Source organism: Crinia signifera, chromosome 11 (assembly GCF_055691185.1).
Source record: "Crinia signifera chromosome 11, ASM5569118v1, whole genome shotgun sequence".
Taxonomy (NCBI): Eukaryota; Metazoa; Chordata; class Amphibia; order Anura; family Myobatrachidae; genus Crinia; species Crinia signifera.
This window is the reverse complement of record NC_139227.1, coordinates 90,741,619-90,767,337: the sequence shown is the minus strand read 5'-3', so window position 1 is coordinate 90,767,337 and position 25,719 is coordinate 90,741,619. Positions and strand designations below refer to the sequence as shown.

Sequence of the window (25,719 nt, the reverse complement as noted above, 5' to 3'; positions counted from 1 at the left end):
GTCCAAGAGCATCTGGTGCTGAAGATTCAGAGAGCTGCTGCCGGTCCGGGAGAGCGGAGCTCCTCTTGCAGATAGTACTGTGCCTATAGGGAGGTATCAGGGGATACCTGTAGAGTGACAGGAGTTCGGGGTGAGGGATAAACGGGCCGGTAGAGGCAGAAGATGTGTGCACTGTATATATACTGATGTACTATAGGTTACTGGTGGAGGTTTCTAGTGTATACAGTGCACAGCATATGCTGGCATGGTGTGCTGCATATAGAGTATGTACTGTATGGGCAGGATAAGGAGGACCTGTAGGTGGTAGTGACAGTGCATTGTGTAGACAGTCACAGTGTAAAGCACAGTTTCTGGTAAGGCAGGGGGTACATATACATAGCAATGGGTTCAGGAGGAGAACCTGCCTACTACACATGGGAAGAGGTCCAGAAGCGATGCACACGCGAGGAACGATGGTTGGTCATCCACCGCAAGGTGTATGACATCACAAGATTTTGCTACAAGCACCCTGGAGGACCACGCGTCATCAGCCACTATGCAGGCCAGGATGCCACGGTGAGTGCAGTCACACCCATCACTTCAGCAATGCCATACAGCCAAGGATTGGATCAGGTGATGAATGAGCCTATAAGGAGATAGAATACACCTATGATCAGTGTGGCAGCGTCAGGTCTAGCAATGAATGGACTATCTAACATATGTAATACAGCATTATAAAGTTCTGGAAAGGTGCGATAGTAAGCCAGCCGCTACCTATCCCAGTGATGCTGTCATAGTGATCTCTCCCATGGTGGTGCAATGGTTCACTTAATGCCACTAATATGTACTACTAGTAAGACACTCGAAGCAAATGCTTCAAAAGCTAGTAAGGCAGCACGTACATGATTGCCTCTGAGACAGAGATGTAGTTTCACTTGCTGCCAACTGATGGCAGTGTTTTGGTGACACACAGACACTAGACATATATATATATATATATATATATATATATATATATATATATATATATATATATATATATAGATGATAATCTAATAAGCACTTTATTGATCACATTTTAGTATTTTGCTATTTACATTACATTTTGTTTAGAAAATTGTGTGCTTGTTTTCCATTGGCTCTGAAGCACGTCCACACTTTATCAGGGTCTTGTGATGGAGGAGGATAAATACAAATTGCCTCATCTAAAAGACCTATTAAGTATTATTTAGGTATATACAGGTGTACCTGTCAGGAGCTGTGACACTATATTGGGGGGTTCTCTTATACAGACCAGACCTCCTGACAATAGGTCTATTTAAATCTTCTAACCTGTAATATCTGACTACAGTGGACACTAGCAGGCCTAGCAATTATAGCTTCCATGTACTATAAAAAGTCACAAATGGTGCTAAATCCCATGTGCTTCCATGTCTGTGTATGTGAAGGCATGCACTCAACTTTGTGTTAGGTTTTCTAGTCTTTCAGGACTCTGATGCTGAGCAGTCTACTGATGTGACGCTGGGAAACTGTGTCACATGTTTGTGTCCAGACAGGATAATACAAAGGACAATTCACACCAGAAATAGTTTAAACCCTGTGTCACTGTCCATGTATACCTAGATTTACATACACTACAGTACATATGTAAAGCAATATATGCACAGGTATACACCTTCTCATGTAGTGTTATCTCCTAGGTGTGTGTGTGTGTGTGTGAGTGTATGTGTTTGTGTAAACGAGTGCATATATACAGTGTGTGTGTGTGTGTATATATATATATATATATATATATATATATATATATATGTATATAATATACTCCCAGAGAGAAGGCGGCACTCGGAGGCCATCAACCGGTGTAAAAAAACCTGTGAAGTTTATTAGTTGACATTTTGGGGCTTACACCCCTTCCTCAAGTCACACAGCATATTGCTTTGAACAGGTTGGCACACGCTTTAAGATTTAACAGCAGACATCCAAATGCAAAAGCATCAAATAAGTATCCATTTTCTTGTAAAGATGCACGTACCAGTGTCTTGATAGATTAAAAATCCATTTTATTGATCCACATCATTAAAGATCGATATAAAAAATATATATCATTATTTATTTACAGTTTCTAATACAGCGCAGCATATTCCATTGCGCTATACAATTGGAAACAACAGTGATAAAAAAAAAACTGGGTAATGACAGACTGACGTGGAGGTAGGAGGGCCCTGCTCGAAAGCTTACAATCTATAATTATATTGGTATAATCTATGCACTGCTTTTGATTAATCGTAAGCATTCATTAGAATTCATTGTATTCACTGTAACATATGCATGTGTGTAATATATATATGTGCTGTATATATAGGGTATATGCAGCAGGACCTGTCACTCCAAGTAGTGTGGCTTTGACAGAACAGAGGCAAAAAGCATCCACAATAGTACACAGCAAGCACGGCACTCCCAGGGCTTAAACATTGGCCCTTATTCTGGTTGACTCACTCAGGCGTGAATTCGCACCCTTGCGAGTCATCCAGATCCCACCCTGCGATTGGTGGTACGCCCACCCCCCCTCGCACACTGGGTTTGTTCACCCGGCATGTGAATGGATGTTTAACAGAAACATCCATTCCCATGTCAGTGGGAACCTCCCATATCTTTCGATGGTCGTCGACCATCGAATGATGCTGAAAGCGCACGCATATGTAAGAGTGATCCAGACCACTCATACATATGCGTGTAGATTTCCAGGGAATTGGGCGGGCAGCTGACATCCGGTTATGTCAGCTGTCCGCCCCCCGCACGTGTGTCACGAAGCATTAGCATGTGTACGCCCAGCGTTTTCGTGAGAACGCCCATGATATGCAGGATGTTCGCATATGCTAATGGCCCTGCCCGGCATCCCAGGCCCCTCTCCACCACACGCTCGAAAGGCAGGCAGCGCACACTCCGCGAACAGATTTAGCGCTTAGTTCGCACACATACGCAAAACATCGGTCCCGGTGCAAATTTGTGTTTGGCTGAATCAACTTGAATAAGGCCATTGTCCGAAAAAGACTATGCACACAATTTCCAGGATCTTAATAATGGTAAAAAAAAAAAAAAAAAAACGTGTGCAGTCTTTGTCAGATAATGTGTGAGCCCTGAGAGTGCTTGCTGTGAACTATACAGTGTATATATTTGTTGATATCAGTGTTACATTTTCTGAAGCTACATTGTAATACAATCAGCACATCAGGTAAGAAATGTAGTATACCATTATGCGTACAGCAAATAAACACATTGACCCACTGTACAGAAATCTATGTATAACCTTTGCAGAGTTCAGTATTCTGAGTGTGTCAGGTGTTCGATGCTCTCTCAGCACTGGCTGAACATGTCCATTCACCCGATTGGTGCAGCCTTGTGGTTCCACCATAGCTCAGCCCACTCCCCCACCACAGGCATCTCCTCCGCTCCATCCCCAGAGGCGGTCCCCTGTATTGTGATTAAATACACAGCATCCGGCACAGATTAACCTCTTGCCCGCCAGGGAAGGGGGTCTTCCCGGAGCCATGGGTTATAGAGGAAGCTGTACTGTTTGTGTGTGAATAAAGTAGAAGAGACTAAAAACATACTTTCTATTTATTTCTAGACTCCTGTGACAGGTTTTACATGTTAAAAATGGGAAATGAATTGGAAGAATAGCTGTATACAGGTCTGTTATTAATGACAGCTTTAGTCATGTCTCCAAAGAGGGGGTAACAGTGTCATTCACTCAGCTGCACCAGTGCTTTCTGTGTGTGACTGAGGCTATATTATACTATGTGGGGGCGTGTCCGTCTGATGTATTCCATTTAATATTTGTATCTGTATAGGACCCGTTCACCGCATTCCACATTGATAAGGAGCTGGTGGGCAAGCATATGAAATGTCTACTGATCGGAGAGCTGGCGCCCGGGGAGCCGTCCATGGAACCCAGCAAGAATGTAAGGAGTCCATGTGTTCCCTAGGGTCATTAGCCCAATTTAAGACCTGATCGGACCGTTGCCAATTTCGCGAGCCATGCGATCAGATAGCCGCCAGCCCCATCAGCATGAAATCCCGCCCTGCGCAAGGGTATCCGGACTCAGGATAGATTGACCCTAGGTCGAGAGTCAAAAGGTCGACAGGTTTTAAAAGTTGACAGCCAAAATGTCGACATGGTTAAAAGGTCGACATTCATTTTTAAACAAAAATTTGAGCTGACATGTGCCGACAGACGGTATTGCTTACCCTACCATACACTAGCGACATAGACACCCAAAAACATGAAAAACTCATGTCAGCCTTTTGAATATCGACATTTTTGACCATGTCGACCTTTTGAATGTCGACCTTTTGACCTTGTCCACCTTTTGACTGCCGACCTTTGGACCCTAAGAAATCGTTTTGGCTAGCAGCTGCACTGAAGGATGACTATTCCTTTAAGTTGCACAATAGTATTTGGGTTTTTAGTGCTGCGCTCCGCCCCAATGTTGTGGTGTGTGCAATCTACTGATAATAATCTACTGATAAATTGCAAAACACACTTTACTTGAAAAATTGAAAACAAAGATATACATGAAGAATTTTAAAATGAAAGGTAAATGACAAGTTCATACATTGACATGAACTGCAAGATTATTGCAGCACGGTGAAAACTAACTGTTAGCCTCGATGGCTCCCTATTATGGAGTCCAACAGTTTCCAATATGTATACAAAATTCCAAAAAAAGTCAGATTGGTGGTCTGTCCTGGTTGGGCAGTGTGTACGCTCCTATTGGATCTGCTAACTTTTGTATCCAATTGCCACGTCAGAGAAGAAAGGTAAATCCTTCTAGTAATGTCATAAACGGGAATGATGGGTAGCAGGTGATATAATGTACAGTCTCGGGCTTAACAGTGAGCGCGGCGTCCCGCTAACTCAGATGTTTTGGAGATGTCTTCAGGTAACCCTTTGCTGATAAAGACGTTGGTGGTAAGTGGTTTTCGGAAGAGGGGTGGATGGTGCATGTAGGGTTTGCCAGATGACGCTATATCACCCGCAGATGCCTGCTGTGCGTGTGTGGGGACACAGCGCTCAGCACTTCGTTCCTGGTTGGTGATAGCGTGTTACAGGGATGTCAGTCGCGCCGCCCGGATACCTTCACAGGTATACGCGTCCCCTCGCGGGCTTCACAGATGTCCGCGTCCCCTCACGGGGCTCGCTGCACTCGCCACGCTTCGGGCTCGGTGGCTCGCTGCGCTCGCCACACTTTCTATTCTCAACTCCACGCCGACGTGGATAGTGGGGGTATGAAAAGGTCGTAGGACGCGTACCGCCGCCCCTCGCGGGCTCGCTGCGCTCGCCACGCTTCGGGTTCGCGTTGATAGTGGGGGTGGTACAGCCTCAAAAGTGACATTTGGGGGCCATTGAACATGTTTGATACTAATTTCAATGCATTTGGATGCTTTTCTGTTAAAAAAACGCATGCGATTTTGAAAAAAATGGTTCAAAACTGCAAAAATCGTATCCAATCGCATGCCACCGCATGCCACTATATATATGGCATTCGATGGCATGCGATGGGAGCCGTGATAATCCACAAGTACCCTAAAATATTATAGCACCGCGTTGTGCTACAGATCCATTCGCAACCATTGAATGATTTTCCCAGTGTGTGCAGACTGTGCATAGCGCAGGACTTACTCTGCGGCTGCGATCGAAACAGGCTGATTGGGGGCGGAGCTGACATCACATGACTTCCCCTCATACACCTGGCCATACCTGCATTATCCCTGACACTCCCAGATAACAGCCACTTACCATTGAATGACTTTCCCAGTGTGTACAGACTGTGCATAGCGCAGGACTTACTCTGCGATAGAAACAGGCTGATCTGACATCACATGACTTCCCCTAAAACGCCTGGGCATGCCTGTATTTTCCCTGACACTCCCAGAAAATGGCCAGCGAATGGCCTCGCGCATGCGTTCTATGGGCTATACACATGTGCAGTCTATCCATAAACGCCTGCCTGCTAATTTGCAGCCGTGCGATCAGGTCTGAATTAGGCCGAATGTTCCCATCCCTGTAACCTGCCCGTGTGGGTGGGATTGCTGATGTTTCCCTTTTGTCTCGCAGGCTGCTATGGTGGAGGATTTCCGTGCGTTGCGTTCCACAGTGGAGCAAATGGGCCTTCTCAACCCCAACAAACTCTTCTTCTTTGGAGTTCTGCTGCATATCCTGCTGCTGGATGTTCTGGCCTGGGCCAATCTGTATTATTTCGGTCCCTCTCTTATACCATTCCTGATCACTGCATTAATTCTTGGCACTGTTCAGGTATGTGAAATTCATGTGATTAGCTCTGTATTCAGTTTGTTCTCTTGTGTCTGCCTGATGCTTTCTGCAAATATCTCATGCCTTCATTCTGTCCGTTTCAATGTAATGTCACTTTGGATAGATGTGGCCCCTGAGCCTGACATCTCCCAGCAATTTACTTCATACAGGACAGTTCTCCCATAACGTGTTCAGATTCTCCAACTTCCTGGGTGTCGGAAGCACAGGTGTATTACAGAATATATTAATTGGCTTGAGGCCCATCATTATATTGTGTGCAGTACATGATTGGAGGAGGGTTATTCAGTGTGGCCCAAAAAATAATATAAAGTTGATTATGAATATTCTGTATTGAGATATGACATTCTCTTTCATCAGAGAGAGGGTTAACTGAGGTGCCAGTAAGCTGGTAGCATTACAGCATATTGGGGAGTCTCCCTAGCGGGCTACACCTGCTGTTACCGGATGATAGCAGCTGTAGGACTTAATGTATGACAGCAGAGGGTGTATATAGCTCTAAGCACTAGATAACAAACCATCTCTGATAGTCTGCTAAGAAAATGGGTGGTTATTGACTGTGCACTCTACATGCATTAGATCTACATGGTCAAAGGTTGACACGGAAAATGCTCGACAGTACTGTACTCACTAGACTGTTTAGTGGAGCTCCGCACCCTGCCCAACTTTTAAAGGGCAAAATGTGTTCTGCCCCTGCTAGAACAGACTGCTGCTTATGCGCACGGGGAAGCCCAGAGCCCATGTTGAAGCCCAGTGCTTCCCCAGCAGTTACTTCAGCGGGCCTGGCCCGCCCCCAATGGGCCGGCCCGCCTACTTTGGTGATAACGTGGCCCGGGCCTGCCCCCTTTGGTGATGGCAGGCCTGGTCCACCCTTTTCTTTTTGCTCCCGCCCTGCCCAGTTCCTAGACGGAACACTACGACATGAGTTTTACAATCCCAGTGGGCACAAAGGGAGAATATAATAGTTCCTGAAGCAAGGGGTCCACCAGGTCCAGTCTCCAGACATTCTTCTACATTCAGGGATAAAGTGAGAATGTTCACAAAGGGTATTTGGAATAAAAGGGATGAGAGCTTTTGGCATCAGTGCGACTCTCATGGCAAGCTACAACCAAAATGCTTAATGTACAGGTACATGTCGTAAGTCTCTGAGCCAGCGGTTCCCAAACTCTGTCCTCAAGGCACCCCAATAGTCCAGGTTTTAAGGATATCTATGTTTAGGCACTGGTGACTAGGAGGTCTGCATACTAAGCATTGGAGAGAGATATAAAGTAGACAGAGACAAAGTACCAGCAGCTCATAAGTGCCATGTTACAGGCCGTGCTTGAAAAGTAGGAGCTGGTTGGCGGGTACTTGGAGCCTTATTCTAGTTCACTCTTTCTGACAAACTTCTTAGATGGACAAAACCATGTGCACTGCAGGGGGGCAGATGTAAAATGTGCAGAGAGAATTAGATTTTGATTCTGTGCAGGGTAAATACTGGCTGCATTATTGTAACACTGCAATATAGATCTCACTTTGAAGTAAAACCCCCTCCAAATCTAATTCTCTCTGCACAAGTAACATCTGCCCCACCTGCAGTGCACATGGTTTTGTCCATCTAAGAAGGATTTTGTCAGAAAGAGTGAACTAGAATAAGGCCCTTGGTTGCCGAGCCACAGGGTGGCACTCAGCATTATGTGGATAGCTCTGTCACATTCATTATGAAAGTTCCTTCCTGCTTGTAAGTCCTGTCAGTCACTGCATAGCGTCCTCTTCACCAGCAGTATACAGGGGAGATTGTGCCTCCTGGTATCTCACTATGGGGCGCATTTATCATTATATAGCGATGCCGGCGTGATGACATCACCGGGCATCGCATTGCCGCAGGGATTTATCAATTTGAGGGCGCAGGGACAAGGCTGTCCCTGCGAAGCCCTGACCCAGAAGCCGGGGGGGTCAGCGCATGCACGGTTATGCACTGACCCCCCGCGACCCTGCTGACCATACTGCCACTCTGGCAGTGCGATGTGTAGCCATAGGCTACAATGGGCTATTGCCATATCAGAATGGCGATAGCCCAGGGGTGCGAAGCCGGGCTGCCCGATGTTGATACATTGGGCAGCTTCGCATCCGATGCGGCCGGCGGCGGTGAAGGGGGGGAACGCAGCAGGGATACGTACATTTGGGGGATACTAAATATTTGCGGTTAACCCCCGAAAACGGATGTTTTGGGGGATTTAGCCACAAATATTGCTTGATAAATGCTGCCCTATCTGTGTAAATGTTCCGCTCTCTAGCTGTCCTCACACCTGTTACTCTCAGACCAGCACTATTGTAATTATTGAGGACTAAATAGCTTGTGATGTGTTCTCTGTGTTATTGTATCCTTGTCTGTCTCAGGCTCAGGCCGGGTGGCTGCAACATGACTTTGGCCACTTATCCGTTTACAGTAAATCGAAATGGAATCATCTGCTGCATAAATTTGTGATCGGCCAACTGAAGGTAAGAGACCCTCTTGCTGTCTCTGCGTCTCTTTCTGCGAGGGTCGCTGTCTCTGTGTCTCTTCCTGTGAGGGTCGCTGTCTCTGCGTCTTTTCCTGCGATGGTCGCTGTCTCTGCGTCTCTTCCTGCGAGGGTCGCTGTCTCTGAGTCTCTTCCTGCGAGGGTAGCTGTCTCTGCGTCTCTTCCTGCGAGGGTCGCTGTCTCTGAGTCCGTTTCTGGGAGAGTCGCTGTCTACGTGTCTCTTCCTGTGAGGGTTGCTGTCTCTGTGTCTCTTCCTGTGAGGGTTGCTGTCTCTGTGTCTCTTCCTGCGAGGGTCGCTGTCTCTGCGTCTCTTCCTGCGATGGTCGCTGTCTCTGCGTTTCTTCCTGCGAGGGTCGCTGTCTGTGCGTCTCTTCCTGCGAGGGTCGCTGTCTCTGCGTCTCTTCCTGCGAGAGTTGCTGTCTCTGCGTTTCTTTCTTTCTGCGAGAGTCGCTGTCTCTTCGTTTCTTCCTGCGGGGAAGTAATTCCTTTTGTGATTTCATTTTTCCCCAGGGTGCTCCTGCCAGCTGGTGGAATCACTTGCACTTCCAGCACCACGCCAAACCCAACTGCTTCCGAAAAGATCCTGACATTAATATGCACCCGCTCTTCTTTGCACTGGGCAAGAAGCTGTCCGTGGAGGTGAGTGACAATACTAGGATTATGTGTTACCTAAAATTTAACTAGAACCACCCAAAAAATTTATGGTTTTAATAAGCTATAGAGAAGGGTGAAAGATTAGAACCCTTCTACCCCAGAAATCAATCATGTTTGGCTTGCTGTACAGTGGCTCATTTCCCATCACTGACTTACAGTAGATGTATAAAAAAAGCACACAACTGGCCAAAACCTTGTTGCACTGCATGTGGGGCAGATGTAACAGGTGCATAGAGTCAGATTTGGGTGAGTTAGATTTGGTGTCTGTGCAGGCAGGGCCGGAGCGCCCCAGGCGAGTCAGGGTGCGGGCGCCCCGGTGCCGGGGGGGGGGGGGGGGGGGTCTGCGCCGTCTGGGGAGCGGGTAGGGGGGTCTGTGCCGGCGTCTGACAGGAGCATGTGGCCAGTGTGGCCAGTGTTTTTAAAATCAGAAGAGCTTCCCATTCCCCCGCATAGTGCTAGTTATTTTCTATTCACTGCAGGGACCCCGCCGGCAGCTTTATACACAGCGCCGCAGGTACCCCCACGGCACGGACACCCCTGCCCGCTCCAGCACCTTAATCACTGCAGGGACGGCGACGCCGCCAGCTTTATACACAGTGCGCTAACCCTCCATGCTGGGGGCGAGGGGCGAACTGCCACCCTCCAGTGGCCGGCGCCCTAGGCAAATGCCTAGAGCTGCCTAGTGGTGGCGCCGGCCCTGTGTGCAGGATAAATACTGTCTGCTTTATTTTTACACTGCTATTTAGTTTTGAGCTTGGACACATCCCATAGCAGATGATAGGATAAGGAATGTGATATACCACCTGTGAATACCGTTCTCCTGCCTGTCATTCCTCTACAGCTCGGAATAAAGAAAAAGAAATATATGCCGTATAACCACCAGCACAAGTACTTCTTTCTGAGTGAGTATACGTCCGTGTAGATACATGGAGAACATGGTTCCCACCCCTACAGTACTGTATGATAATGGTATACCCTATTCTCTCTGTAGTTGGTCCTCCAGCGCTGCTCCCTCTCTACTTTCAGTGGTACATATTCTACTTTGCTGTACATCGCAAGCAGTGGCTGGTAAGTGCATTATACTCGTTAGAAGGGGCCCTAGCTGCAGGTCCCTATGTAACCATAAGGTAAATCAGCGGTGGTGCCTGATTAACCTTATACTAATATGAGCTGTCTCCTGCAACTGTCATCATTAGTAACTGTACTTACTGTACACCAGATCTGTCAGACACCGGCAGCTGCCCCTCCCCATACGCACTACACAGTGTTCCCCACCATCAATGTCAAGCTTATACGAATAGTTTTGTTCTTGCTTTTTCACCAAGGAGCCGGGACACGGAGGTTAGCTCCGACCCCAAGACCTGCGACACCCTGCCCCTGTATTTTTGATTGGCCCACAGGCCAATCAATCAAAGAAAATGGATGACCATCGATATGTAAAAACATTGATGGTCATCCATTGAATAGAAATACACAATTAATGGTCAGTTGCACTTTTGCCTTCGATGGCAAAGGCAACGATGGACATCCCTAGATCTGGCCAGGCTGCATTGTCCTGATACGTCTCTGCTGCTGTCCTGCCAAACATCCCCTTTTGGCATGACAGGTTGCATGAGAGTAATTAGATACTGTATATGACACTTGTATATCTGTGTGTGACACGGTGCCCACACACGGTGAGATGTGTACTAGGTGTTTGGGCACCATGAGTCTCTGAAGGGTAGATGTATGAAGCAGTGATAAGGGAGAAGTGGCCCATGGCAACCAATCAGCTGCTCTGTATGATATATTATGCAAATGATTGATGTTACTTCAGTGCTGATTGGTTGCCATGACTCACTTCTCCTCCCTTATCACTGCTTCATACATCTACCCCTGAATCTGTACACTAAGTGATACAATGTGGATGCTACATTGTATCACTTAGTGTATCACTTAGTGTATACAAGTGTCGTCTGTCAGATTAATCAGCACAATCTCCTAGTGTGTCCTAAACTGCATTGTCAGCAATATAACAAAGCTACCTGACATTAGCACAGTTGCAGGGGAGCTGGCAGTTCGCTCACACCAGACATCTCATGCTGCATGGCGTATTGAGGCTGGACGTATGAGGAAGTGTCTGCTGCTTTGAAGATACGGGTTTACATCCTGCCTGCCTACTCTCCGAGAATGTCCAAGAGACTCCCGAATATTGGAGAGGACTCCTGGGAGAGTAGACCAATCTCCCAGATACCACCCACTTTCCCAGTGACACTGATCAGGGAGAGATGACATGAAGCCCAGTATTTTGCAACCATTGGCGGAGCTGTGATTATATCATTTGCAAAGTGTGGAAGTGCAAAAGGAATAGCACCGACATGTCTGCCCTCACCGGTGTCAGTATTTGCATCTCCAAAGATGTGACCATGTCCGGCTGCAAATCCATAGACCTACCTGTTCTAAACATCAAATTGCTATTTGTGTGACCCTTTACAGTCGGTAACACATACAGGGGGTTAATCTGGTTCACTCGCAAAGGCAAATTCCTTCTCAAATGGACAAAACCATGTGCACTGCAGTGGGGCAGATGTAACATGTGCAGAGAGAGTTAGATTTGGGTGAGTTATTTTGTTTCTGTGCAGGGAAAATACTGACTGCTTTATTGTTACACTGCAATATACATCTCACTTGAAGTAAAACCCCACCCATTATCTAATTCTCTCTGCACATTACATCTGCCCCACCTGCAGTGCACATGACGGCACACGCTACAAAAAGCATTTGATGGCGAGTGCTTGCGAATTGATTTCAAGCTAATCGCAGGCCTGCAACATTTTCACAGGCTGATCACAGCCTTGCACACAGCGAGATTTCACTCCGGCCAGGTGGCGTATACCCGATTGCTTCTCTGCTAATTTGCAGAGCTCTGCAAACAGGTCTGAATAACCCCAAATATCAGCACGTCTGTTTCTCTTCTCCCCACAGGACATGGCCTGGATGATCACATTCTATGTGAGATTTTCTCTGTGTTATTTCCCTCTCATTGGCATCGGTGGGACCATCACCATGTTCATGTTAGTCAGGTAAGGATTTTGTGCACAAAGACTTCTAGGTAATAACTGTCCATTATTCAGAAGGGCATTGTTCTAGTGCATTGTGGGAAGGCAAATTAATGTATATAAATGCTGTGAATATGTTTAGTCTGTTCCCAGAAAGCTGAGCTTGGTAACAGCTCCTAGGTGCTGTGGTTTGGCTGGTCCAGAGATATGTTCAGTGTGTTCAAACCTTCTAAAGAAGGGGTGGGGAACCTTTGGCCCTCCTGATGAACTACTCATCCCAGCATGTCCTGCTACAGCTTTGCTATTTGGCCAAGCTAAAACTGTTGCAGGGCATGCTGGGATCTGTAGTTCAACAACAGCTGGAGAGCCAAAGGTTCCCCATCCTAGCGAGAGCCATGCTGTGCAATGCAGCATGGCCCTTACCTCCATCTCTCATTGCAGTGTGTATACTTGCATGGTCACTGGGTACACACAGTGTGTACCTAGCTTAAAGATCGGGTGGCAGAATTATGTTCTGTAACACCTGTGGGCGTATTGGGGTCACAGAAGGGCTGGAGCTTTTCCCATAGGAGTACGTAGCGTGTAACATGGTAAAATGTACAGTATTACCGGTAAACACTATTTTTGTTAAAAGTCCAAAAACATTTGCAATGTGAGAACGGTCAGGTTACAGAACCTTCTTTTACTCACTCCACTCCGGAAACTTAGAATATCTTTCAGATCAGTAACTAGTAATATTGTGCTCCGAGGATGTATTAGTAACTCACTCGTAGTTACTAAGGGGTAGATTTATTAAGTTCGGTGAAGTGATAACGCGGCTGGTACTTTATCAGCAGCCAACCAGCTCCTAACTGTCAAGTTACAATTAGGGGATGAATGGCCGGTGATAAAGTACCAGCCACTTCATTACTTCACCTGGCTTAATAAATTTGCCCATCCACTACTATCTTATCAGGTAGTAGTTCAGGGACAAATGTATTAAGTTCTTCAAGGTACAGTATGTGCCTATGCACATCCTTGCTGGCGGGTCGCCAGAACGTACGCGCTGGCGACCCGCCAGCAGCCTCGCCAGCGAGGCTGCGCGCGCGTCTCAGTCGCTAGCGTGGCGGAAACCCTGTCCGTCTCCGCCTCAGGGAGACGGACGGGGTTAGAGGGGGTTAGGGGCGATGCGGGCAGGCGGCGGGGACCCCGGGTTACCGCCGGCAAGCCGGCGGGGACCCGGGGAAACGTATGGAAGCGCCGTCGGAAGGGGGCGCGCGCGCCTCTCGTGCGCGCACGTCCCCTTCTCACGATCGCCATGGCGCTGGCGGGGGATGGCGGCTGGCGACGCCAGCGCCATCCCCTGCCAAGATGGGAACAGACCCATCTGTACGTACTTACTGTATAAGGACAGGTGATCTCGCAATGCAAGGCTAATGTGGTTCTATGTTATTTCATTGTATTTTAGATTCCTGGAGAGCAACTGGTTTGTGTGGGTGACCCAGATGAATCACATTCCAATGAACATTGACTATGACCAGAACAAAGAGTGGCTTTATGCGCAGGTGATCAGCCTTATGTACCGCGCTCTTGTCGTCAGTCATATTTACATACAAGATTATAATAGAAGCTCTGACTTCCTACTTCTGAATTTTCCTGTCTGGAAGAAGCAGGTGGCCGATTATAACACAATTACCATAGCATGACGTCATTAAGACACGCCTCTCCGGCACGGGCCCAGATTCAACGGCATTTAACCGCACACTCTGCCCACTTCGTTAGGAAGCGGGAGGGATGCCGGGGATTAAGGGCCCCATACATCAGCAATTAATTGTGACAATTTTCAGATATGGAGATGATTGTCACAATTAATTTTCGATGTGTGGGCTCCCCCTTTTGGCAATCCCAATCAAAATCGCCAATCGATTGCTTAATCAGGTTTTTAAACATGTTTAATAATCTGGTATTATCTGCGGATCTTTTTTATATGTGTGGGCATTCCCAATTCGTCTTCTTCATCTATTTACATTATGAACAGCAATCGATTGGGCAATTTCCAGATATGAAGATGCAATCTTTATGGGCCCCATACATCAGCAATCACAATTAATGGATTTCCAGATCCAGGGATGTTTTGGCCAGATAAATGGTTTCTACAATCCATTTGACTTGCCCACACATTACAGATTTATTTCAGTGATCGGCAGATTTTTCCATATAAAGATTGCATCTTCATATCCGGAAATTGCCCAATCGATTGCTGTTCATAATGTAAATAGATGAAGAAGATGAATTGGGAATGCCCACACATATAAAAAAGATCCGCAGATAATACCAGATTATTAAGCATGTTTAAAAATCTGATTAAGCAATCGATTGGCGATCCCTATTAATTTTTGATTGGGATTGCCAAAAGGGGGAGCCCACACATCTACAATTAATTGGGTACTTATGTAGTATCTGGGCTGCCGATTTTGTGATTGCATGCCTTACCTTAAGGAATACAATCAGATGCGATGCGATGCGATTTTGCATAGGATTCAATGTTAAGAAGGTCCTGTTCCTTTCCCCACTATCCAAGTGGGCATAGAGTTGATTTTATATAGCGTGGCGAGCGCAGCGAGCCACTGAGCCCGAAGCGTGGCGAGCGAAGCGAGCCCCGCGAGGGGACGCATATTTCTTAAAAAGTATTCTGTGTACGCTCGCCACGCTTCGGGCTCGGTGGCTCGCTACGCTCGCCACAGGTTTATATCCAACTCCATGCCCACTTGGATAGTGGGGAAAGGAAAAGGACCCCTTTTTCCCATTGAATTCTATGTTAAAATGGACTCAGACCATTTTAACATTGAATCCTATGGAAAAAATCTTGACCATCGCATACGATTTGGTCGCATGCGATGCGATCCGATTTCTAAATCGGACGCCCAGATACTACATAAGTACCATTAATTGTGGCAACCATCTCCAGATCTCAGGATTGTCACAATTAATTGCTGATGTATGGGGCCCATTAGATGGAAAAATCTGCCGATCACTGAAATAAATCTGTAATGTGTGGGCAAAGTCAGATAGATTGTAAAAACCATTTATCTGGCCAAAAAATCCCTGGATCTGGAAATCCATTAATTGTGATTGCTGATGTATGGGGCCCATTACCCGAACAATCAGAAGTCTTCCACAGGATTTGGGAACTTGTCTACTCACCCATAACTCTCCCCCATGACAGTAGTTCCATCTGCTTCCATTGTTGCCACTATGAAACATCCAGTTTGAAAGCTAGACACCAAGGAGGCTGTTCAGCCCGGTCACTCAGGTCCGAAACTGCTGCCCCGGCCGATGTTTGGAGTTTACGCATGCACAAACCCCGGGAGCGAAAGCTTTCGTTGAGTTTCACACTCGCTGAGATGTTTGAACTAGGATGGGCGGGAAGGGGGCGGGCATAGGGCAGACGCATCATTTTATGGGCATGTGTACCCCTGGGAATGCAGGCGCGCCCATACGTCCTCTGGGCGGGCGGCTGACGTCACATGACAGCAACCATCAAATTATTGTTCCTCTGTGCGTCTGCATGCGAGAAGATGTGTAAGCGTACACAACCACTCGCATGCTACTGCAGGGTTTCACTCTGCCGGGAGGAGGGGGGGACGTGCATTCGGTGGAGCAGCTTTTACCTGCTCGCTAGGCAGCAAATGTACGCTGCCTAGCGAGCAGGTCTGAATCAGGACCCAAGTATCATCCGAGATGTAAAAATAATCGGCGCATGCGAAGACTTGCCACTTGCATCCGTGCAGAGACCAGCCCAACTATGTGAGGACTCTGGGTGTGCAACTTTGCTAACCATCTAGGCCTGGGGTGGGCAGTAGGTGGAGGGCCACTTAGCGCCACCCTCTGACTAAAGCTGGGTACACACCTAAGATTTATCTGTCTGGTGGGAACAAAAATCTGGTAATGTATGGAAGCATATGAGACTCAGACGTACTCTCAAATGCATGTCATTCAGACAAATGAGCTAAAGCCGTTCTATTTGACAAATTTATCCAATCAATAATTTTTATCCATTTTGCAGCATATGGGAGCAAATGGTTAACTATCATTTTCTCCCATGCCAGATATTTGTTCCCACCAGACAGATTGGACAGATAAATCTATAGGTGTGTACCCAGCTTTAGATGCATCACTATGAAGCAGTACCATTCTGTTTGGCACAGTGCACTATTTATGGGCGATTCCGTTATGTTGGGTGTAGAGACATCTCTTCTCCACCATTGTGTGACTATTTGTCCTTAGACAGAGCAGAAGAATTTACACACATGTAACATGTATGTCAGATTGTTAGTAGTGAGGTAATCTGTAGTCTCTGAGCACTGCTTCCCTCGCGTACTCTGTCTTACACATGTGTCTGCCTTTACCTCCCACAGCTACAAGCCACTTGTAACGTGGACCAGTCTCTGTTTAACGATTGGTTCAGTGGTCACCTCAATTTCCAGATTGAACATCAGTAAGTAATGAAGGTTGGGCACAAGCGGTTTATCTCTGCCTGTCTTGTTGTTTCACCATTGCCACTTTCTGCCTACAGTTTATTCCCCACTATGCCACGGCACAATTACTGGAAGGTAGCGCCTCTTGTCCGCTCGATCTGCAAGAAGTACAGCATCGACTACCAGTCCAAACCTCTGTTTACTGCGTTTGCTGATATAGTTCAGTAAGTGACATATACCAGGCCTGTGAGGCCTTGTGCTGTATTAGATTGTTTTACCTTTTTCTGTGTAATGTAGCCCATTTAGATATCTCAGCAACAATGAGATGTACTTTATCCCCTGTTTGGGAAGTGCCACAGTTTCAGTATTTGTAGAAAAGTCTATTTCCCAACCAGTGGAACACTGAGGGATGTACTGAGGAAAAGCTAATTTCTTTAAGCACAGACGTGGCTAAACATAGTACAGTTTGGGAATAGCAGGAATACCATGGAAATGAATATACAGAAACTATTTATAAAAGTGTAACTACTCCTCACCTCTATAAGGTGAAGTACCGCAACTGACCACTAGCGGCCACATTTCTCCTTTGTTTGCTAAAAGATGCCATAACAGAAAGTGAAAGCAATTTTTGCAAGGAAACTGATCTGTTTCAAACTCACTGGATATGGAGAGAGGGAGCTGTGAAGACTGAGATTGGAGGTAGGAGCAGATAGGGACTAGGGTGCAGAGTTTATGGACTAAAACAATCACAGCTCAAAGTGAAGGTAAAAACTGTCACAGTTTAAAGTGAAAGTACATTGTAGAAGCCATCATTTTGACGGGATTTAACCAGAACTTTATATAAGGTGCCACTCTTACATACGTGAAATGTCACCTATAGCAGGAGAACTATTAATTCAATACAGAGGAATGAGACACCTGGGAATTGTACTTGCACTTTTATACAGTAAATAGTTTTAATGAGTAATCCGGTTCTCAAAGCACCCCAGCAGTCCATGTTTTAAGTATATGCATGCTTGACTACAGGTGACTTAGTCTATCAGTCAATCTGATTTAACCATCTGTGCTGAGCCATGATATCCTTAAAACGTGGAGCCTTGGGCTGCCTTGAGGACCCCATTTGTAAACCCTATGCCCTAGAACCAGGATGGCTAACCTTGACACTCCAGATGTTTTTCAACTACACATCCCAGCATGCTCTGCTTCAGTTTTGCTATTTTGGCCATGCTAAATCTGATGCAGAGCATGCTGGGATGTGTAGTTCAACAACAGCTGAAGTGTTAAGGTTAGCCATCAAGACCCTAGACAGTGTCAGCAGCTATTATTTTCCATTATAAATAAGGGTACTTGTTTCCTAGCACGGCCACAAATCTTGGCCATCGGGGGTAATTTTAGTGGCCTGCGACGCGACGCCCCCGATTTTTCCATTGAAATGCATTGAAAACAGTGAAAAATCGGGTCGGTCGCGTCGTGTGCGCCTAAAAATGCTTAAATGGTCCACCCGCGATGGCCGCGATTTCCCCATAGGGAACAATGTTAAATGCCTCAATTTAGCCGCGATGCCCCCGATTTCCCATAGGAAACAATGTTAAGTGGCTCAATTTACCCAAATCATCATAGGGAAGCATGGTAAATGGGCCAGAAAGCCCAAAAAACACCCCTGACCAGTGAAATGTCCCCCCAAAAGTAGTTCACGCCACCCCGCGATGAACGTGAACCCGAAGCGTGGCGAGCGCAGCGAGTCCGCGAGGGGCGGCGGTACGCGTCCTCCGACCTTTTCATACCCCTACTATCCACTAGGGCGTGGAGTGAGAATAGAATAGTGTGGCGAGCGCAGCGAGCCCCGCGAGGGGACGCGGATACCTTCACAGGTAAACGCATCCCTTCGCGGGCTTCACAGGTATCCGCGTCCGCTCGCCACGCTTCGGGCTCGCCACACTATTCTATTCTCACTCCACGCCCAAGTGGATAGTAGGGGTATGAAAAGGTCGGAGGACGCCTACCGCCGCCCCTCGCGGGCTCACTGCGCTCGCCGCGCTTCGGGTTCACGTTGATCACGTGGTGGCGTAAACTACTTTTGGGGGGACATTTCAATGTTCAGGGGTGTTTTTGGCCCATTTACCATTGTTCCTATGATAATTTGGGTAAATTGAGCCATTTCACATTGTTTCCTATGAGAAATCGTGGTCATCGCGGGTAAATTGAGGCATTTAACATTGTTCTCTATGGGGAAATCGCGGGCATCGCGTCTGGCCCATCGCACCCGATTTTTTTGCGCATGCGATGTCCCCGATTTTACCCCCGATGACCGCGATTATGATCGTTGTGGCCGTGCTAGGAAACAAGTACCTAAATAAGTTGTCGTTTTTTTGGTTTTTGTAATTCCCATTGCATGTCTAAAATGTTCCCAATGTCTTCTACTTCCCTTGTTATTTCTTGCAGCTCCCTTAGAGAGTCTGGTGAGCTGTGGCTGGATGCGTACCTGCACAAGTAACACGGCCTCCCTCAGTGAAATGCTACAGGATTTGCTCCTGAATGCGGAGGAGCCGGATAGGACCGGGTCAGCTATTGCTGCAAGGAGGCTGCTGCATTTTCAACATTTACTTTAGTGTCAAGTCTGCAGTGTGACTGGCTGGAGCCCCGTAAACCTGCAGAGCTGTAGATCATCAAATCTATGATAAATGAAGGCCTAGAACCCCAGAACAAAAAGTTCCACACCTCTAAATCTTTGTGTTATATTTATTGCGTGGTGGCTATATCAAGCAGCTATAGGGCAATGTGTGTGCTACAGTGCCATGTGATTATTATAGTGGTCCTAAACACATTTCTAAAATCTCCCCTGTAAGTGATGAATGCATCATACATGCCAACGTACAGTAATCATTCTCCAATGTCAGCTTTCAGAACCTAGGAGCCTAATCATGTCTCTGAGGGTAGGGACCATGACTTCACCCTGTGATGTTGTACAATATGGACAACTGGCTGATGCTCTGGGAGAACCGTCAGGGTACTGCCAGCTTAAACACCTTTCATGGCATTAAACGACACATCCCTGTACTAAACATGAAGTAGGGTTCACTGTGATCATTCTGACACGGCCACACTCCATCCAGATACTGCCAGAGCATTGCTATAGAACAGACCATAATATTGCCCTCTTACATGTGTGATTCGCCCTTCGTTATGAGCCAAATTCATCCCCGATGTTCGGAGTTTGTGCAAACCCCAAGGAGGACGACGCCCTGTTCCCCTGCATCTGCAGGTGTGGCGATGTCTGCTTGGGGGCGGGAGGCTGACGTCACATACCCTCCCTGAATTTAGAGGACAGCAGCGAAGGCTTGAGAAATCATTCGATAGTGAGCCACTATCTAATTATTTCTCCTCCTAGTGGCCGGATGGGATGTGTTACCGTACACATCCCCTTGCATGTTAGAGAGGGGAATCGCGCAGCGGGTGGCATTTACCTAGCCTTGCGAAGAGGTCTGAATCAGGCCCTAAGTCAGCCCATATTATCCCTTTACTTACACCACTGTTCCTCCGAGCAGTAGTGTAATACTGCTTTCAGACCGCAAATACAGGGTCACACCGGGACATTGAAATGGTTCAGCCTTGGTATGACTCTGCATGTGCGGTCTGTTCAGATCGCATAAGCGAAACGGTTTGCTGACGTCATGTTGGGGCGCGGTGTAGGAGAAGGCGCTGCCTCCTCCATAGTGTGAACGGGAAACGGGTCACTCGACCCGACTAACCAGTTTACACTTCATGGCAACGAACCGGTAAGAATCCTTTTTACCTGGTTCGTATTGCCGTGTTGCTACTGGTTAGTTGTAACCGATAACCCCTTTCACACTGCACTAATTACCAGGTTGAACCAGCATGAACCTGGTAATTTTGTGCGATGTGAAAGGGGTATAAGTAACCCGTGTTCTCTAAAACAATAAGCATGGTCCAATGTGTGACCTCCACTGACAATAAGAACCTTCCATTCCAAATTCCTATGTGCAACAGAAATTATGCTCACTCCTGACCGTAATGCTCAGAAAAATATGCTGCCAATATTTTTGAGGCCCCTGCGATGATGGGGCCATTTTGTAGTTTTATACCAACTATGCCTTTTGCTGTACTTTGCATTCCTGCCGATACACTAATTAAACTAATTTAAAAGTTATAATTGTATATGGGAATTGATCCATGGTTTGCTTTCATTGCAAAAACTAATAAACTGATTTCACAACTCTGCCTGTGACAGATCGGTGTGCACGAGTTTTTTATATCCCGGTACGGATTTACTTACACCCCATTCACACCAGAAGCAAAATTACCAAATTAAAGCCTTTCAACCGGGGATTTGCTGAAAAACACGGGTTCTAAGACCCGGGTTGACCTCTCACACTGCTGGAAAACCTGTGGTTTTTTTTCCATAAAATTCCCGGGTTGAAAAAAAGCACGCAAAACTGCACTGGGCAAAATCAAGCAAAAGAGATTTATACATACATTTATTATTTAATCTAAAAAAGTACCTCATTATTTTATGCTTGATGGCCATGCCTCCCAGCTGCTGGTGCTAATCCTTGTCTGGATGCTGCTTTCTCAGTTGTTCAGGCGGCAGCTTACCCATGTACAGTAGCTTGCAGAGGTATTCTCAAAACGAATGGTGCAGATGAGAGTGGTAACGCATTTCCCTGCCTTTTATGACTAAGCGGCTTCCCCAGAACCAATGGTATGCTACTCTCTGCAGTGCATGCACGGTTTATCTCTGCAGCATCACTACGGGGCATACACTAGGGCCCTTATTCAGATCTGATCGCAGTACAAATTTGTTCTCAAAATGGGCAAAACCATGTGCACTGCAGGTGGGGCAGATGTAACATGTGCAGAGAGAGTTATATTTGGGTGGGGTGTGTTGAAACTGAAATCTAAATTGCAGCGTAAAGATAGTTAGATTTGTGTGAGTTATTTTGTTTCTGTGCAGGGTTATCTTAACACACCCCACCCAAATTTAACTCTCTCTGCCCCACCTGCAGTGCACATGGTTTTGCCATTTTGAGAACAAATTTGTACTGCGATCAGATCTGAATAAAGTCCTAGGACCGATCCGTACTTAATTTCTAAGTGATCTAGTCACATTGCTTCGAAATGGAGCTTCAATCGCCCCCATGTGTATGCCCCATTACGCTCACTCCGTTTTTCCATAAAAATCTTTCTCCCCCTGATCCACCTCTATTTCAATAGAAGTGATAGACAAAAAGATAGAATAAGTGTGTTTAAAACAAGGTGGCTGGATGGCGACGCACTGTCCACTGTTCTATTTCAATTCATATAAGAATATGTCCTCACAGGTTTATGGTGTTGTGACCCCTCAAAAAGAGAAATGCCCGTATCAGGCTATCTGAATAGTGAGTCAAACTACCGAGGCACTGTATATCATGTGTACCCTATATGGATGCCATATTGCTTAATACTATCCTAAAATAGGGGTCTCATGGAACCAGTGTCAGATAGTGGCAAAATGTGACAGTCTCAGGTTTGAGGGAAATCGAGTTACCAAATCTGTAAGTCAGATGCCAAGTGCTTTAAATGTATATATATATAGTGAGTTGCAAATATATTTTGAAGCAACCACCTGTTATTCACAAAACTGTGCCCGTATGGCTGTGCTGCGTCCAAAAGCTGTATATGTGTATCACCAAAATAACTGCGTCAGCACGGCCCTTGGTTCATAGGGTCACTCCAGTATTAGCATTGTATGAATATCGCTGTGTCAAAGGGTGGTTATAATTCCACATTAGAGAGGCCCCCGTTTATGGGTCACTTCAGCGTTATTAATGTACGAATATATCAAGGGGTGGTTATAATTCCACATACAAAAGGCGATTGTAGAGCTAATACATAGTCTGGGATGTTGATGAAGGAATTGATCATAATTACCCTTAAGGGAAAGAGCTGACATGGGACATGGTCGTAGATGTTTATAATGATCCCATGTGGGGTGACCACGTTATGTTAGATAAGTGGTTATAATTCCACAGTCAATTATATTTAGGAGTGGTCTTAATTCCACAGTAACAGCGTGATGTTCAAGAAATTGTAGAGTAATACAGAATAATGCTGAAATTAGTGGTTTTAATTCCACTTTATAGGCAGTCAGAGATGGAGCACAGTTTGGAATGTTGGCGCAGTCACATGTATATTTAATATTCAGATGTGGGCAGGTGGACGTAGTGTCCCTCAAATACCAACAATGATTTACAAATGGTTTGCAGTTATGTATCTGCTTTAACAAAACAGGGCTAACACAAGGCTGGCTAGGACTCGCAAAAAGCTGTAGATTTCAGCACCGTGGCTGTGCCTGCAGAGTCTTCAAAGTGATCGTTATACTATGTTTATTTGTACAAGATACATATTATGGTAACAGTATCAATATTGTGTTTGCAGCACTATATATATTCAGTAGTATAGTAATCCAGGCTGCATGTCGGATCTGCTGTCTGAATGAATAGAAGGAGATTCAAATAACCCCCTGGGATATATCAGCAGTCGACCATGCAGTGTCGACACTTTACTTGGTAATGACTCAAGGCTGCTATCGGTATTAGCACCGTGGCTAAGAGTCAGTGCCACAGTTTAACATGTTCTGTGGGTAACTTATGTAAATGCCCGAGCTGAGGTCACTCGATCACAGAGCATATGTCAACACTGCCGTCTGGGTAGACTTTAGAAATCGGTCTGCTACCAGGATTATATATTACAATGGGGCAGTGCACCTTATAAGTCTAAGGTGTTTGCAGGTAAAGCCCTATAATCGGGTTTTTACCTAATAACCTGTGGGAAAAGATTACAGATCAAAATACATTTCTAACAGAGTGCGTCGCCAAACAGCGCACCGCTAGCCGGCGTACGCTTCGCAAATTAGCTTTTTCAAGGCCAACCAGACCCGATACCCGGAAGCTCCTTTTAAACCTGCCGTCGGGCAGGGTTCACCAATCACGGCTATTCGCCGCATGTAGCTTAAAGGTTATTGGATGGTAATGCTCCCCCTGGTCACTGACAGCTATAATGTGTGACCAATCCCGGCTCTCATTATTTATTCATGAGTGCCGCGATCTGATAGGATTCTACACATCTCTCCCAGCCCCGTGTCTCGCGTGTAACCAATAGGGGTTCTCACCGCATACAAATCACGCCGGGATATGATCCTCCCCTTCTTCATATCGTACCAAATATTAAATATTGTGCTGTGTATATCTTCGTATCATTTACAGTATATGTCCTAAAAGTACAGTTTTGTGAATAACAGGTGGTTGCTTCAAAATATATTTGCAACTCACTATATATATACATTTAAAGCACTTGGCATCTGACTTACAGATTTGGTAACTCGATTTCCCTCAAACCTGAGACTGTCACATTTTGCCACTATCTGACACTGGTTCCATGAGACCCCTATTTTAGGATAGTATTAAGCAATATGGCATCCATATAGGGTACACATGATATACAGTGCCTCGGTAGTTTGACTCACTATTCAGATAGCCTGATACGGGCATTTCTCTTTTTGAGGGGTCACAACACCATAAACCTGTGAGGACATATTCTTATATGAATTGAAATAGAACAGTGGACAGTGCGTCGCCATCCAGCCACCTTGTTTTAAACACACTTATTCTATCTTTTTGTCTATCACTTCTATTTAATGTTCTCTGTGTTTTATATTTCGCAAGTTTTTAAACGACGAATTAAAAGTTAAATATTATTGTATCAATTTTCATTTTTTGTAACAGGTGCACCACACCAGGGACAATCTTTTTCTCTTGTTTCCTCTGAAACATTGTGTCCATGTATACTTTGTTGTCCAGTGGTAGCACACCTCCGAAGTCTAGATTATAGACACAGTACATTACTAATTACATACGGGGGTCCTAACAGTGTCCCTTTAATATTAGAGGACAGTCCTGTGCGAGTGACAAACAACCCTGTCTCTCTAACTTGTGTGTGAACTTGGTTCACTTTCCCTTCACTCAGCACGGACTTATGATTTCTGACTCTCATTAAATACTATATGTAAAAAAGTTTTCTGATCGTGCAACCAAACCCGATACCCCTACTCCTCACCTATATCCTGCTACAACAGCAGATAAGATTACATTATGCTTAATCCTGAAAATCCTGGGAACTCTACCACATCGTTTAGTCTAAGTCATGAACTAGACGTAAGACAGGCTAATTTAATAAAATGTAGAGAAACTATGATGGAAAATGATATATCACACTTCAACACTGGACAAGAAGATTGGATGAACGATCTCCAACAACTTAAGTTCATATTAATAAAACAAACTAAGACTTTCTGGAATAAGATGACATTTGAGAACTATCTTAAACAACAAGTGACACCAAGGGGCTTAAGACCAAGGGTCTTCCCCTCTTTTGAACTGGCTACGCCATCTCTAAGATCAGAGTGGGAGAAAGCACTAACTAAATGCTCTTTTGAATTGATCAACATCTTGGTCAAACATGATGAGCTTATGTTAGAAAAATATACCACTGACATCACTGTACTCAGTAGTAAACTCAAGGCACATGAGGGATTGGAGAGGTTCCAAAGAACGTATCATAAATTCAAAACTGAGATTGACAATTTAGAGAAAGAAATAATAAGCAGGAAAAAGAACAAGATGCAGCGTGATAAAAATGACTTTCTCACAGACAGAGTGTACAGGTGGAACACCAACAATAGGAGAAAGACACCATCTGCAGAC

The 25,719-nt window shown here is 45.7% G+C and overlaps 1 protein-coding gene across 1 annotated transcript; it reads left to right on the top strand.

The window, feature by feature from the left end:
• FADS1 (fatty acid desaturase 1) lies at positions 1-21,208 on the top strand. The gene is made up of 12 exons (XM_083165719.1): positions 1-555; positions 3,831-3,941; positions 6,098-6,295; positions 8,690-8,791; positions 9,322-9,450; positions 10,307-10,367; positions 10,457-10,533; positions 12,430-12,527; positions 13,951-14,047; positions 16,901-16,980; positions 17,059-17,184; positions 19,403-21,208. Exons 1-12 carry the CDS (start codon positions 382-384, stop codon positions 19,452-19,454), a joined length of 1,305 nt encoding a protein of 434 aa, XP_083021845.1. The 5' UTR covers positions 1-381; the 3' UTR covers positions 19,455-21,208.
• Positions 21,209-25,719: the final 4,511 nt, after the last annotated feature.